Source organism: Chaetodon trifascialis, chromosome 5, assembly GCF_039877785.1.
Source record: "Chaetodon trifascialis isolate fChaTrf1 chromosome 5, fChaTrf1.hap1, whole genome shotgun sequence".
NCBI lineage: Eukaryota > Metazoa > Chordata > Actinopteri > Chaetodontiformes > Chaetodontidae > Chaetodon > Chaetodon trifascialis.
The window spans coordinates 13,388,272-13,404,031 of NC_092060.1; the positions used below are offsets into that span (position 1 = coordinate 13,388,272).

Genomic DNA, 15,760 nt, shown 5'->3' on the forward strand with positions numbered 1-15,760 from the left:
TTTTTAGACATTGGTAGGTGGAGATAGTGAGAAAAAGATAAATGCAACAGTGAAACATATGTAACAATACGTTTCGTGAAAAAACTGTAATGTAGTTTTGGTTTTTCATACAATAGAGGGCAAATTTTGATCATGTCAACGTAGTTGTAAACTAATATGATAAATGTTTGAAAAATAACGGTGCTGTGAGAGGGGGGAGGAGGGGGGCTTGATAATGACGTTTTACGTCCACGGTCGATGCCTTAAAATGGTTTCGGAAATATTCCACCGTAATCCACGGACCCATTATAGTCTGAGTGGTAAAGCAGATCTTTCATTGGCATTATATTTGCGTTAATGGTGTTTATGACATTATGTTTGATGAAAAAACAGTTTTGCTTTATTTTTTCACTTTATCATTATTATATAGTTTTACACAAACGGTAAGCTATTGGCACATGTCCCCGAACTGTCTGAGCTCTAAAGGTAATAGTCACACTTTTTAATTTGTCATCCATTTGAGTACTCCTTTTTTTTTTATAGAGAATAAACCAACAGAGGCCAATTCTTTCCTTTTTTGTTATCATATCAGAGAAACATAGTGCCCGCCAGACCGTACTTATGGCAGTTGACGAATATCCGAGCTTACGTGGAACACTTGAAGGCAGCGTCAGTGAGTCGACTTACGCGGAGTGGGGACGTAGCACAGACAGCTTCAGCTACTTCAGGCTACTGACGTCTGCACCACTGTAGGTTGTTTACCCACGGTTGTTTCATTTTAACAAAAATCATCATGGAAGGAAACGTTTGCAACATCCAGGTGCTTCTTCGGGCTGCTGAGTTCCTGGAGAGAAGAGAGCGAGGTAAGTGTTTTACAGACAAGTGTCAGCCCGTCGCGGAGGAAGTTTGTCATTGTTAAAACAACAAAATGCACAATGGAGCGACAGCAATTATGCATGCAAAACGCAACACTGAGGCATAATACAGTGCGATCGTTCGAGAAACCATCGAGATTGTTGCTAGAAGGTGATTTTGGGCCATCTTTCCCATTTGACTCAGTGACCTACATATCGGTCGCATCATTGTACTCAAAGGCGCCAATCTGGTCCAGTTTGAAAATGAACCGGGGCTGGGCGCTCAGCACGGGGAATGAAAGTGAGGCAGAGAAAGGCGACGTGATGAGTTTAATTCATTGTTTACACACTGCGGGCATTGTATTTGTGTGTTTCTGTCTGAGAGGCTGCAGAGATTGTTTCATAACAGTGAATAGTTGGTGTGGGATGGCGCCAAAACCAAAAACAGAGCGTCCAGCTGATGGTGCCGATGACAGCCGTGGAGCGTTTTTCTCCGCATTTCACAGCTTTGCAAGCAAGATGTGGTCATCGATGCTAATTTGCAGCGCATGGGTTCACTGATGTTAACAACGGGAAAAGTCTGCATTTAGCATTGCATACCGTTGAGCTCCAGACTGTTTTTTAATCCAGCTGTGATGTGTTTTTCCTGCACAGAGGCAGAACATGGATATGCTTCAGTCCTGCCTCTCAGTCCCGATCACTCGGACAAGAGAAGCAAACAGAAGAGCAAGAAGATGTCTGCTGGTGGCAATAGGTGAATACATTACATAACGTAACTGACAAGAGGGTGTGGCTGTATACTTTCAGCTTTGATAAAGCGCCCTGTTAAACTTGAATGCCTCACAGGCTGCAGCTGTTGTCACGAATGCATTCGAGCGCTGAACAAACTGTCTCTCTCTGTCCCTGCAGGTCAGTTCACAACGAGCTGGAGAAAAACAGGTAAGGGATGTTTTAGTCATAGCAGAGTCTATCGTAGCTAAATGCATTTTTTTTATGGTGCAGGGGAAAGCAAGCAACAAATAAAGGCCCTGTTTTCACTTGTATCTGTATGTTGCTTGTTGTGCTTTGCAGACGAGCTCAGCTGAGGCACTGCCTGGAGCAGCTCAAAAAGCAAGTCCCTCTGTCATCTGACTCCATGAGGAACACCACCCTCAACCTGCTGAGACGAGCCCAGCTCCATATAAAGGTAGCCTCCGCACACTGGCATCAGGCTGGTGGAAGTGCCGCTGAAGTTAAATGAACTCGCGTGTTGTCTGCACACCCTGTGGTCTCTAAATGCTCGTCCTGTCTTTGTCGTGGCTTAGCCTTTCTCTGTCTGTGCGCTCTCTGCTTTCAGAAGCTGCAGGAGCAGGACGAGCGTGCAGAGCAGCTGAAGGGCCGCCTGCGCTGGGAGCAGAGGGAGCTGCGGGTTCGGCTGGAGCAGCTGCAGAGAGGCTCGGAGAGGATGAGGAACGACAGCCAGGGCTCGACCATGTCGTCCGAGAGGTCCGACTCAGACAGAGGTAGGTCCCCCCGACGCAAGAAGGCCCTCAGCTCGTGCTTCCACAGTGTCGTCCAGTGCTTTATCGCTGAAAGTGTGATTGCAGCTTCAAAGCATCCTAATTCTGATCTAATGATTGTAGTTGACACAGTTTGTCTACATTTTACTGTTTTATGTTGAATATATGATTATATTATGTAACAAAGTTCTGTCTAAATCAATGATTTAAAGAGAGATCACATCAAGAGTGAACAACATGAGTTGTTTTACACCTCTGTTGAAACGATTAATAGTGGAACTCTCATTGAATATTCATTTATTTATTCTGTTTTTCATGCATCTGCCATGTTGTGAGAATTATCTGTGAGTGAGTGCCCCTGTATTTCCTCCCGCTCGTGGATTGAATCTTTGGTTACCTTGCAGAGGACGTGGAGATCGATGTGGAGAGCATCGTGTTCGACTGCGTGGACTCTGACGGACTGAGCATTACGCACACTGACGCAGACCACTGTTACTCCAGCATGGACAAAGCCTGGCTATGACAGCAGGAAGAGCTACGGTAACGCATTTACTGTCACCAGGTGGACAGGAAGAAGAGGAAACATTCCAAAAAAACAAACAAATGGGGGAAGAGGGCGAATGGAGAAAGGTGTTACTGAACAACTCAACAGGTTTTTGTAAGAGTAACTTCTGACATCCTCTTTTCCAAATATGTCAGACTACAAGCTCAGCCATAATGTCATGAACGAGCTGTGTCCATTTGCACTGAATAGCAGTAAAAATCACTGGGCTGGAAAGGATGTAACGTCACGCATGCATATTCTCTGGCATCAACCATTAATGGCATTTCTTTCCAAAGCCATGAGGTGTCTGTCACTTCCACTGATTCAAACTGTTGAAAAACATTCATCTTTCAGGGCTTTTTAAAATCCAAATAAGGGCTTTTTATTCAAAAATTCTTAACTTATTCTTTTCTACAACATGCCTATACTGAAGTCTGCCTTAAATCAGATTTGGTTTCGTATTCCAGATTTTCTTTAGCACTAAGTTGATATTTCAGTAACAGCATGTGTAGCATGCAATTAAAACATTAATCTGCGCCTTGTTTTGTATTATTGTCTTTTCATGTACGTTCATACGTATATTTTGATCTTTTTCTTCTGTTGCACAAGACGTCCACACATTGCACTTGTTTTGTCTCAAAGATTTCGAAATGAAAACCGTGAACAGACATTAACTGGTCATTTTTGCACATTTATATGACATTTAAGGAACCGTGCCAAATATTCGTTTTGGTCTATTTGTGCACGATTCAGTCTGTAATTAAGTGCAAGAATTTTGATGCTTGTTTTAGAAATTGTGAGAACACACGGAGAGAGGTTTAATGACAGTCACAGTTTAATTCACTGCTAATATTAACTGGTATGATTTCTTGTTTATCACAACTGTAAACATTGCTTCTGCGTTTGGCAGTATAAATCTTAATTATGCATGCAACAAATTCACCAGTTGGGCAGGTAATATCTACTTGTAATAATTATGCAATTCATGCTGTATTGCAAGTATGTATCATTCATTGCTATATATTTAATAACTGAAGGTGCTTTTTTTTTACCCTTCTCTTTTGTATATGCAAGATGCCTTATCTTTTAATATTATGTATACATTCATCTGTCTCTCCGCCCAGTAATATTATGTAGCATTTTTGTACTGGTGTAAGCTTTTTTTATTGAATAAATATTTTCTATATTTACATGCTGTTTCTTATTGTTTGTCTTGTTGTTTTAGACAATTTGGTATTGTAGAAATGTCTTTCTTAAATCATGTAGCGACCCCTCAGATTTGTCCCACAGCCCCTTGTGGGTTATACAGAGACCCCACTTATTATTCAAAAACATCACAGCATAAGAGCTACAAAGAAACTGTCCATTTATTGGCAAGCTGATATTTGATTCATACAATAAGAGCACATTGTTGCATGGGCTGTATCATCAGACCCAAGCTGAATGCACAATACAAGGTGTCATTTCTATCTTTGTACACACATTTTGAATTCTGGCGAAGACCCAACCAGATCTTGATCAATACCAAGAGTGCTAAGTGACTATTTGTTATCAAGCTATGACTGCCAACAATATGGACCCTTCTTCTTCAGTCAATGAACTTCAACTTGAAGCAATCAGTCTTGGTAGGAGGATTAAGTTGTGATTAGAACTGAACTAAAAGATAACATGAGAGCAACAAAAGTAAATCATATGAATTGATCAGATATTCCACGGTATGCTAATGTTGGTAAAGCGGTAAATAATACAAAGTTATTACAAAATAACGTGATATCGTCAAAGGAACGGTGAAGCGCAGACGTTGAAGGGCACAGAGGGTGAGCAAAGGTCTGAGGGACAGTATCAAGGCTGGCAAAGTGAAGATCACTTTATGGCACTCAGAGCCATACTCAGCCATCCCCTGCTAAGATCTCTGTGTGGTAAATACTGAGATGATCTGGTATCAAAGGAACGGCATATTCAGCAGGACAGGGAGGCTGGAACAGGCTCTTGAACCCAGCTCAGGCCTTTTATGGTCCACCCACCATTTCAGTTGGATGCTTCCTCACAGAGGCGTCCACCCGTGACTGGGATCGGTTTGTCTTACCCCAGCTGAATCATGAGGGAAGGGGGTAAAGACAAATCTGTCCCAGTGCCAGAGCCGATGACATACAGTATGTGTCTCACACATATTGTTTCTTGTGGGCATGTGAGGCGAGGTCTTTGGCTTTCTCCTTAGCTGCCAGTGCTGTCTCTCTTGCTCGCTCTGTAGCAGTTTCTGCTAAGGTTCTTGATGGAGTTTCACCTACAAAAACCCATAACATAATTGATTATAGTATCATTTGAATATCTGTATTTATGTAGTTCTACAAAAGCTCTGAAGTCCTGAAGTCCAGTGAAATGCACTATAAACACAGTACAGCCTCAGTACAGGCAAACTAAATATCTTAAAAGGACAGTTTCATTTGACAGTTTCAACCATTTGAATGTCTCTTTCCAGAAATCATGAGCGCCACTCAAGATAATCCACAGACCCTGTTGCATTTCATATCAGAACTACTTTCTTTCTAATGAACTACACCTGCCAACGGCATCCCTGTGCAGAGCGAAGTGTGTGTCTACTCCTGGAGGACAGGTTCGTTCTTGTCACAGTGCAGGAGGGAAACATCAATGGTGTCCTCCAGAGCTGATCTGGAGCGTTTGCTAGCAGTACTGGTTAGCCATGACCTGATCTCCACAAGATAGCAAACTCAGACAACGGTTCAGGGAGTAGATGCACTCATCCTTCTGTGCAGTGGTACGGTTGATGTTTGTAGTTCAGTAGAAAGAAAATAGTGCCTGCATGAAACTCCTTCACAACACAACAAGGTCTGTGGATTATCTTAAGTAACCAGCTCAAGATTTCTGGTAAGAGACATTGCTGTTAACATAAACTAGTGTCATTGTTCCATTATACTCGAGAGAAGGCAGACATTGCTACAGCAACTCACACCAAAACAATCGACATTTTAAATGTGGAATAGTTACGCTAATTACTAGCTAATTACTAGCTCTGCTCCAGCTGGTTGGCTATGAGTGTGCCTAAATTGAGGCACACTCATAGCTCAATAAAAGCTTGCTGCTTGCATATCACAAGTCTACAACAATGCATGTCATCTGAGAGCGAAGCACTCTCAATCTGCAGCTCATATAATGCAAAACCAAACGCTGACGTTTCCATTGTTGACAGGTTACCTTGCATTCTGCCCAGCACATACTCAAAGCCTTTCATGGTCTTTGTTACACTGGTCTTGAACCTTGCAAGCCCAAATTCCTGGAAAGAGAAGACAGAAAGTCAACCAGACAGCAAAGAACACTAAGACAAAGAGTAACGTGTCAACAGCCTATAAATCACTACATCATATATTTACAAACACAGATTCCCAGACCTTGACAACAATAAAAGACCACTCAGATTCTATCATAAATCATTCAGCAACTGAAGTCTTGGCAGACAGCTTGATCTGTTCAGCTGTTACATCTTAACACTGTGTATCATGTTACTAATTACAGAACGACAGATCAGCAGGTCAGTCTCTCTTTCAGAAGTCCACGCCACTTTCGCTGGGCGGTTACGCTCTGCAGTGCTCCTCTTTACTCTACTGACCTGAATAGCTCTAGTGAGGCCGTAGACATTGGAAGAGATCCAAGCTTCTCTTTTAATCTCTGTCCAGCTGCCATTGTCAGGGTTAATTCGGTACTCACACCGCTCTTCCACAGACTGCAACCAAGTGGGGAAAAAACAAACAAAAGCATCATGAGGCCGGGTTATTACTTTGTGCAAGCAAGTGTCTATGGAAGCAAACACTGTGGTACCATGAGGCGAGCGTGGCTGATGTTCCATGTGAGCGTGGTCATGGTCCTTTTCTGAGGGTCCACAATAGAGTCCTCGATGATGTATGCAGAGCTGGCCATGTGCTTTGGAAGGTACCGCTCCATCCAGCGAGGCGCACGGCTGGTTTTGGTCAACAGACGTCTGGAAATGAGGCAGTTGGTTGGAGTAACCTCTCGGAAAATGATGTCCTCAGTCAAAACGTGGTTACTGTGGGAAAGAAGGGAAAGCTGGTCAAGACAGAAAAAAACTGCAACTAATGATCATATTCATTATGTTTACTGTCCATTATGTTCTATCGTTAATTTTGTTTAGTTTAGACGGTGTCAGGAAATGTGAAGAAGAAATGCCTGTTACACATTCCCAAAACTCACATTGATTTTTTTGGTTTTTCAACGATGTGAATCAACAACACAAACTCACATATGAGAAGTTGAATAATTTGATTGTTCAGTTAAAGCTGCAACAACTATTTTCACAATTGATTAATCAGAATCAGATTTACTTCATTTATAACATAAAAGTCCAAAACCTAAAGTTATAAATGTACTATCACACATCTACTATTTCATATCACCACAAAACTGTACAGCATTTTCTGCATCTTTCCTTACAAAAAGACCAATAATTAATAGTTTCTTGCAAATTTTGCCTCAATTTTATGTACGGAATCACTACTGTCTGGAGAAACTACTCAACCCCAGTGATAAACGATGTATTGAGACCTTTTACTTAGCAGCATCCTAAAAGTTCTACATTACACGTGTTTCAATGTAACTTAAGCAGAAGTACAAAAGCATTAGAATCAAAATGTACTTGAAGTATTAAAAGTAAAATTACTCGATCAGAGTTGTATCATATTATTGGATTACTATCACTGACACACATTGTGTCGTATTTGATCAGCTAACCAAATGGCTAGTATGTAAAATCTCAAGCCTCAAATGAACTGGTAACGCACTGCTTGAGGAATTGTACTTTCCACCACTGTTTCACCTTCTCACTGTGCAAATGTTGAGCATCAATCCCAACTAGTTATGTAATGCAAGTTAGCACAAGGACCAGAGGCACATTGTCTGCAGACTCTGCCCCGCTCACCTGTACGGGTTGGGGTATCGCTGCCAGAAAGCGACACAAACTTGGTCCCAGGTGCTTTTGAGCAAACCTGCGCAGCAGTAATACTTAACCATTGTTCCGTGCGTTTACTTTGACAATAGCCTGTGGACACAGAACAAACAACAAGGTTTATTTGCTACGCTTCACGTTATGCAACTCGCTTTCAGATAATGGTGCAGAGCGACCTCGGGACATAAAGGATTTAGGGTTGTGAAAATGTTAAATAATAACGTTACATCATAAAAAACCGTTAACAGACACATTTCCTGAACTTTCCAGCTACATGCTACATGATAGCTGTCATTCAGCTAAATAAATTACAGTAACCTCACAAATACCAGAGTCTTCTCGTACGGCTGAGAAGCTATGTTGCTAACATTATGGGCAGACTGACGAACATTAAACCAGCGGTTAACGCCACATATTGCTGCTGTCACATTTGTCACGTCCGCACTCCTTATCTTCCTCGTTAGCCTGAGCTAACCTAGCATTAAGCTAACCCAATGAATGAAGAGAGTGAAACAAAAATACGTTTGACCGACACTTAACAGGCGAATTAATTAGTTCGTTGTAGAGGCAAAGACGATTACCTGTATGACGACAACATTCAAAAGATGAGTATTTGCATTTTACACTCCAGTCGGGATGAACTTCACCGTGCGGCCACCGACTAGTCATGTCAAACGTGAAGAGGAAGGTCAAACACCAACGACACATCCGGTAGGTGGTGCAAATGCGATGTCCAGTCTGAACACTAGAGGGCAGCAGGCGAACGTGCAAAATTCCACAAGGTTCACTCGCAAAAATAGTTTTGTTTTATTTTTTAATCTTTTTTTCCCAGTTTCTTTTAGCATGTTTTTTTTTTCCCTAAATTCCATAGAATATAGTTTATCGGTATATTGTTTTGTGCACTTAAGGGAATGTCAACCAAATTGGTGCTGCTTGATTCATTCATTCATTCTGTTTTTGCAAGTGAAGTCTTGCTACGAGCGAATTTTGATAAGAAACGTGTGAATCAAATGTCATGTAATCTTGTCCAAACAACTGAACGTGGCATTTGTGAGGCTCCTTGAAAAGTGTGCCACCCAGAAAAAACCTACCTACCTGTCTTCAACTCGAAGGTAAAAAAAAAAAAAAAAAAAGATGATTATTTTTAAGTCTTGCTATTTTTAGAGATATATCCCTTTTAGCTCACTATACTGCAGGACAGATGGATAATCTTTTCTGCATACTAAAATCAGCCTTGAAAACACCTCTAGTCTGCAGTAAAATCTTCATACATTAGCTCTAACGCTCAAAGGGTCTAATGCCTCGGGCCTAAGCTCAGTGTTTGTCTTCTGGTAGTCCCGATAAAGGCTTAGAGCTTCTATAATAATCTACAGCGCATAAAGGAATATAGGCTAAGCCAGGAAATCAGTGATGTGGGTGTCAAGAATCAGCAATACAAACCTAGTACATATTTCCTCTGCTGTAAAATGAATCACACTGCGTAGGCCACTTGTTCATTAAATGCTTTATTGGATGGTATTTGGACCCACCATTTGTTTTTCTTTCTTTCCTTCTTTTTTTTCAAAATGATGTCTGACAGTGTATGTGTAGGACTTTGATTAACCTCAGTTTTGCTTCTTTTTCCTTTAAACACACTCTATTAATGGACTTTTCAGCTGCCAGGTTCTGGGAGTTAAAGTTCATCTTTCCTGTGTGACTGTAAGTATGGAGTGTTCATTCAGCAATCCCAAAGGTTTTCAGTGGTCAGTGCATTTTATAATATGCCACTATTTTCAGTTTTACACCCAGACAGGATGACATTTAACTTACTCGCACTTCTCTTTAATCCACTCCTCCAAGCCCATGTCTGTTTATCTAGCATGGAGGAACAAAACATAATGTACACTGGGGGCTCAACAGGTGTGCCCAGAGGCCCTGTTGTGAGTTAATGTTCTTCTGTTCATCAATAAAAGACCACAAACTGAGGACATATCGGCAGATGAGTGTAGAATTATGTGTTCTGACTTCTCCAAATCCACTTTTTACATATCCTCAAAGCAGCTGCCATTCTGTTATGGAGATATCGAGAACTTGATCTCGTTTCACACAGTTCAGTGGTTTTCAATCTCATTCCTTTAGACACGGAGGCCTACTGATCCACATAATCAGGACCAGCTAGTTGCCAGGTGAACGCAATTAATTTCCCGGTTGGACAGAAAATCGGCGTTAGCCTCCTCTGGATTCCTTGGACGAGGGTTGAATGTTACTCTGCGAAAATACTGGAAGTAATTCAAAACATTTGGATTAATCGAGTGAAAATCATCCAAATGCTTTGAGCAGCTAACAAGTAGAAAAGCGAGAGTGAAAAATGAAACTTGGTCTCACAGTCACAAATAAGCACCCTCTTCCCTTACAGTAAGTATGAACACACTAACAGCCTCAAATATGTGTATGCGGCAGAGTGCACCATTAATTGGACACTACTGACCAACAAGAGTTCTGCATTTACAGGAAACACATTATACATTATACAGAGTTAATTAACAGACTAATAAACATCTTAAACACAGCTTAAACACATACTTGAATGGGTTTGACAAATGTATTTTCACTAATCCCATTCACATAAGAAATAAATGCCTTACATATATCCATTTGCATGCAAAGCTTTGAGGCTTTCTCCAGTGACACAGATACTCAAGCTTAGACAATTCAAGTTACAAGGCTTCTGAACCACAATCGCCGCACAAACCAGAAGAGTGCTCAGTGTGCTCAGTCATTTTCTACAGGCTTTTGAGATTCTGTTAATCTCATACAGCGGTCGGTGGGTGCCCACCATTACGACCATTCAGAGCCAGCCTTCGTATGGAGCGTGTCCTGAACGAGCCCTCAGGGTGGAAAGAATCTGGCTTATCCTCGCAACGGAAGACCATGAGGAAGCCATTCCTGTAGTTTTTATTCATCCACCCATACAGGAGAGGGTTGGTGAAAGTTGAACACATAGCTACGATATGGAACACGGTGTATATCAGCTTGTACTCCTTCAGCCTGAGCGCCAGGTCCAGATCACTGGCCAGCTGAATCACATGGAACGGCAGCCAGCAGATAGCAAACACCACCACCACCAGCGCCAGCATCTTGGTGGTTTTTTTCCGGCGGATGATGCTGTCGTTACGGCTGGACGGGCTGACGTGATTCTTCAGTTTGACCCAGATGCAGATGTAAGCATAGCTGATGATGGCTAAAGGAATGATATACTGTAGGAGCAGCATTGACAGGCTGTAGATCACTCCGTCCCTGCTGGTCCCGTGGGGCCAGTTCTCAGAGCAGACAGCGATACGCAGGTTGATGGAAGGGATCTCTTCATACCTGTACTCTCTGAAGATGGCCAGGGGTGCTGCCAGGACAGCAGACATAGTCCATGTGATCGCCATGATGAGGAAGCTGGAGTGCCACGTGAGGCGCCGACCAAGGTGGAAGACGATGCAGCGGTAACGATCCAGAGCGATCACAGTCAGGGTCAGGATGGATACATGCACGCTCAGGGCCTGGGCAAAGGGCACCATGTGGCACAACACAGCCCCAAACTTCCACTCATCTAGAAGAGTGTAAACCAAGGTGAAGGGCAAACAGAGAGTGTCCACCAGGAGGTCAGCCAGGGCCAGGTTAGCTATGAAGAAGTTGGTCACTGTTCGCATGTTTCTGTAGCGAATTATCATGTAGATGACAAGAGAGTTCCCCAGCAGCCCCAGCAGAATGATTAGGGAATAAGCTGTGATCAGGGTGATCTGGACTCCAAGGTGCTTGGTGATGTCAGTGTGGAAACCAGGAGGAAATGAACCCATGCTGTCGTTAAATAGGATCCAAGGATTGGCTTCACCAGCCTCCCCTTCACTTGTGCTGTTGGATGTGTCAGGTGGGCTCATTTTATCAGAAGATGCCAGATCGACGCTGTGCCGACACTTGAGTAGAGAAAACACAGAGAATAAAATATTTCTCTTAAAAAAGCCAGGCAGCACACAGCTATTAAAAGAAAACAAAGGTGAAAAATACTTGGGCTTGAGGTATTAATTCACCTATTTTTTGATTTCACACCTTTCCTCCAATTTAGAATTGCATTTCAGCTCCACTGTGGCACACACACGGTGTTAGCAGCCACTTTTGCCCCCAGTAGGTGTCCCGAACAGCCATTTTGAGTTTCTGGTGCAGCGACAAGAACGCAATCCTTCGCTGGCTTCCCACCCACAAAGACTTCCACTTGCTTTTACTTGAATGCCTGACCAAGCCAAAGGTACTGCTGCTGGGACTTGAACCCCGGGTCTCTTTAGTGGTGCACTAATACCTTCTGGCCCATTCTCTCCCTCTCTTTATGCAATAAAACAAGAAATGCATCCTGTCATTCAAAGAAATGGTCTATAGACAACACGTTTAGATAGACAAAGCGGCATTATTAGTGGTGGGTGTCTTCTTCCTTCTCAGCGTAGAATGAACAACAAGAGTGGCGACTAAATCCAACTTTTATTGAAATCGGACTAAACAGAACTGATACGCAACAATGTCATTATTCTCTTCATATCACCTGGAAAGGTTAGTCTGCATCGTAAATGTCACACTGTGATTTAAACCATTTAGTATTTAACTTGAGAGAAGGGAACAGCGCAATTTAAAAGATAAGATAATTCTCTAATGAATGCAGTCTAATTATTAGAACAATTACCCAAGATTGCATTGAGGAAGTGGGTGTTAAATGAAGTTCAGAAAATGGAAAATGTAATTGAGTAACAGATGATAATCAATAGAAAATCACCTATATATACTGGGAATGTCTTGGCCAATGCTAGTACAAGTATTCATTTGGCTACACCATGCAAATAACACCTGTGCCATTGTAAAGGCGAAAGGAAAATGATGGAGGAAGCAGTGTGATCAGCAGGAGTCAGCCAGTTCAAAGCTGCGTCATTAGAGCCGCAGACTGCTTTCATTCACAGTCTGCAACTCATAAAGGGAATATTGTGCAGCATGCATGTATTCTGCCTGAAAGATGGTCCATGTTGCACCAAAAATCCTTCCTTTTCAGTATACTTTCTGTGCTTCATTATCTTGTCATTTCTGTGAATTTACCTGAGAGCCGGAGAGTTCCTGCTGAAAGAAGAGAGAACATTATGACATGGCATGTATACGAACTACTGTCAGTCTTTGATTCTTACGTAAGTACTAAGTCTCTGCATCCTCATTAAGCAGATTAATGCTAATTACATTAAGTGACATTAGACTCAGCCAGAGGCTTTTAAAAAATCCACAATACTCAGGTTTTAAAGGATTTCATTTTTCACTTGTAAGAACTGGACTTTTTTGAGTGCTCACAGGCCTGAATGGTGGCTTTATGGAAGTTTGCTTTATGGAATTACTCAGACAAACAGGACACCGTTTAGTGAGAGGTCATCTCTTTGGTGACAGACACTCTTTGCTTGCTCTGGGGATCATGCAGCCTTTTCTTTTCTTTTTTTTTTCTTTTTTTCACAGGCCATTGCAGGGACCATAGTTCACCGACGTCTTTGCCTTTTGATTTAATTTCTGATTAAAATTTGAATATTTTGTTGTGGGAAATATGGAATACATTTATTTGTGATTTTAAGTTATTTTGTCGCATTGTTGTGTTTATTGCTATTTTTATCTACATGCTACAAATAACATGTCCGTTCTGCAATTGACTTCAAACAGCCACATATCTAGACAAGTGTGCATACTGTGTGCGTGTGTGTGTGTGTGTGTGTGTGTGTGTGTGTGTGTGTGCGCGCGCGCGCGCGCGTGCATTTCCCTGAAATTAAAACCTCTGTTCCTGAGGGTTTAATTTAACAGTGTACAACATCAGGTGTGAGATCTATATGAGAGAAAAGTATCGATGATATTGAAGAACGACGGATGGAATTGACAGCTACAGTGAGGCACTGGCCATAAACCAAAAGGCATGTACAGCCTGTCTGTACCCTCTGCCACCAGAGCAGCCAGACACACAGGAGCATTAGGGATCTATCAGGCAGCCTGCAGGCGACATGTGCACTTTACAAAGCATCAGTTATTTGTCAAAGCACCCTTTTCTGAGCAGCGATGGTAATCCTTGACTTGAGGCAAGCTTGTGCCACCAAGGAGTGTTACCACACACCTGCTGGAACAAACTGCCACAATACAGCCGGATTCTAGTGAAGTCTACGCAGTGCTGTCAAATTATGATGAGATACCTCATTTCCAATCAAACATGCATTGATGCTTCATTCGTGCGTAATTTGTCGCCATTGGTTTAACTTACTGAATGGTGCGCATTCATATATCTTCAAGAGAGCTCTCAAAGCTGAGTCAACCGAGCAGACAGGTGCAAAACGTATGCCTCCAACACAAATAGTCCCTTGTGCTCCATAATTTCGGACACTTGTTCATCTTCCTTTTCAAATCTTCCTCTCATATCATAATTACGCACATATAACAGTTTCAATAACTACAAGTTGCGCAGTCAAAGATCAGGGATGCATGTTTGCCACTAAAAAGCCTTGAAACATTAATTGAAAGTCTAAATGAATGCTATGCGCATATTAATAGACTCACCTTCTCTCTTATATCTCCTTTTGCAAACGAGTCTTCATCCTAGAGTGGCGTGGAACAGGGGGGAAAAATCCCGAAGCTCCTCCCAAGCTGTAGCGCCTCTTGTGCGCATCTTGTGGCTCGACTGTGCGGGTCCACAGGATTGAGCGTGAGCGTCCACATCAGCGCGAGGGACTGTCACCGGAGACCTGCGCATTGATTGCGCTTTGTAGATCACAGTTTTTGAACAAGGCATCTATGCTGTTTCATTTCCACTACAGTAATGAAATGTAAATCGATATCACAGAATATCCTTTAAAGTTTCAATGCAGACTTTCACCTCGATGTATCATTCCGATTTTTTCCCAGGCAGACTTTCCCCAGTCAAGCCTGCTAATTCCCTTCATACAGTTTTGAATGAACTTTGGAACAATACAGGACTGTAAAGCAAATCCTCGTGTATTGCTTTATCTGAGGCTCCACGTCACTGTCACAACTGATCTAATTTCAGCAATCAAATGAGCAACATTAACACTAAACTGTGACACAGCTTCATATGGCTGTGCAACAAGCCAGCGCTGGTTAACTGCATGGAACAAATCTAGATTCCCTGGGAAGAAAAAGAAGACACATGCCTCTCACAGCTTGTTTCAAAGAGCTTCCATGACCTCGTAAAACAGATTTAAGTCAATAGATGATTAGTATAAGTTATGGGCATGTGTGCCAGGACAGTTTTGGTTGGCAGATGATTCAAAAGGCAGCTTGTTGAATTGTAATACATTTGAATGAGGTTTGGTTGATCGATATTTTAGTTTTCTGAGTCTCTTTGACCTCAGTGTTTTCAGTTCTCATGGGTTTGAATGAATGCTGTGTGCCCAGAGCTGCTGTCCTTCACATAAGGTAGTTTGGAGAGGTTTGTGAAAAGACAGTTGAATTGTGAATTGAACAGTTTTCAAGGATGATCTGGATGTTGTAACATATAGAAAAAGCACAGTAAAATACCATAAACTTAGTACTAAGCATTCTCAACAAAGCAAGACAAAGTTTAATCAAAAGATTCCTGGAAATAAAGGGAAAATAATGAAATGATTATATAATGACTAAGAAATTTACATGCATTTGCAGCCCCCATGATCCAGGTTGAAATGAGTTCACCCCTTCAGACCTGCAGACTGTTCAATAGTCACAGTTGTTAAATGTCTTCACTTGTCTCTTTTCTGTTGTGTTTGAATTTGTCTGCCACAGACACAAAGAGAATTTTCCAAAAGCACAATAAACCAAACTTAGTCATTTAGCCACAACAACCATTCTCACCCACTAAGAGGATGTTTTGTGGTTTTGATAACAGACGACA

The 15,760-nt window shown here is 41.9% G+C and overlaps 3 protein-coding genes across 4 annotated transcripts; 1 reads left to right on the plus strand and 2 right to left on the minus strand.

The window, feature by feature from the left end:
* The first annotated feature begins 651 nt into the window (after positions 1-651).
* Positions 652-4,066, plus strand: mxd3 (MAX dimerization protein 3). Its single transcript, XM_070963255.1, has 6 exons — positions 652-842; positions 1,488-1,587; positions 1,743-1,772; positions 1,905-2,019; positions 2,170-2,335; positions 2,737-4,066. The coding sequence occupies exons 1-6, from the start codon at positions 773-775 to the stop codon at positions 2,853-2,855; spliced, it is 600 nt and encodes a 199-aa protein (XP_070819356.1). The 5' UTR covers positions 652-772; the 3' UTR covers positions 2,856-4,066.
* Positions 4,067-4,225: 159 nt separating this feature from the next.
* prelid1a (PRELI domain containing 1a) lies at positions 4,226-8,542 on the minus strand. The gene is made up of 6 exons (XM_070963257.1): positions 8,433-8,542; positions 7,825-7,944; positions 6,711-6,936; positions 6,502-6,615; positions 6,090-6,168; positions 4,226-5,160 (listed from the first exon to the last, which is right to left on the minus strand). The coding sequence occupies exons 2-6, from the start codon at positions 7,914-7,916 to the stop codon at positions 5,039-5,041; spliced, it is 633 nt and encodes a 210-aa protein (XP_070819358.1). The 5' UTR covers positions 7,917-7,944; positions 8,433-8,542; the 3' UTR covers positions 4,226-5,038.
* An 803-nt stretch (positions 8,543-9,345) lies between these two features.
* On the minus strand, positions 9,346-14,557 carry npy7r (neuropeptide Y receptor Y7). Of its 2 annotated transcripts, XM_070962785.1 has the most exons (3): positions 14,431-14,557; positions 12,952-12,972; positions 9,346-11,792 (listed from the first exon to the last, which is right to left on the minus strand). In XM_070962785.1, the coding sequence occupies exon 3, from the start codon at positions 11,754-11,756 to the stop codon at positions 10,641-10,643; it is 1,116 nt and encodes a 371-aa protein (XP_070818886.1). In that variant the 5' UTR covers positions 11,757-11,792; positions 12,952-12,972; positions 14,431-14,557; the 3' UTR covers positions 9,346-10,640. The 2 variants fall into 2 exon arrangements, with proteins under 2 accessions (XP_070818886.1, XP_070818885.1); XM_070962784.1 differs by lacking the exon at positions 12,952-12,972.
* Positions 14,558-15,760: the final 1,203 nt, after the last annotated feature.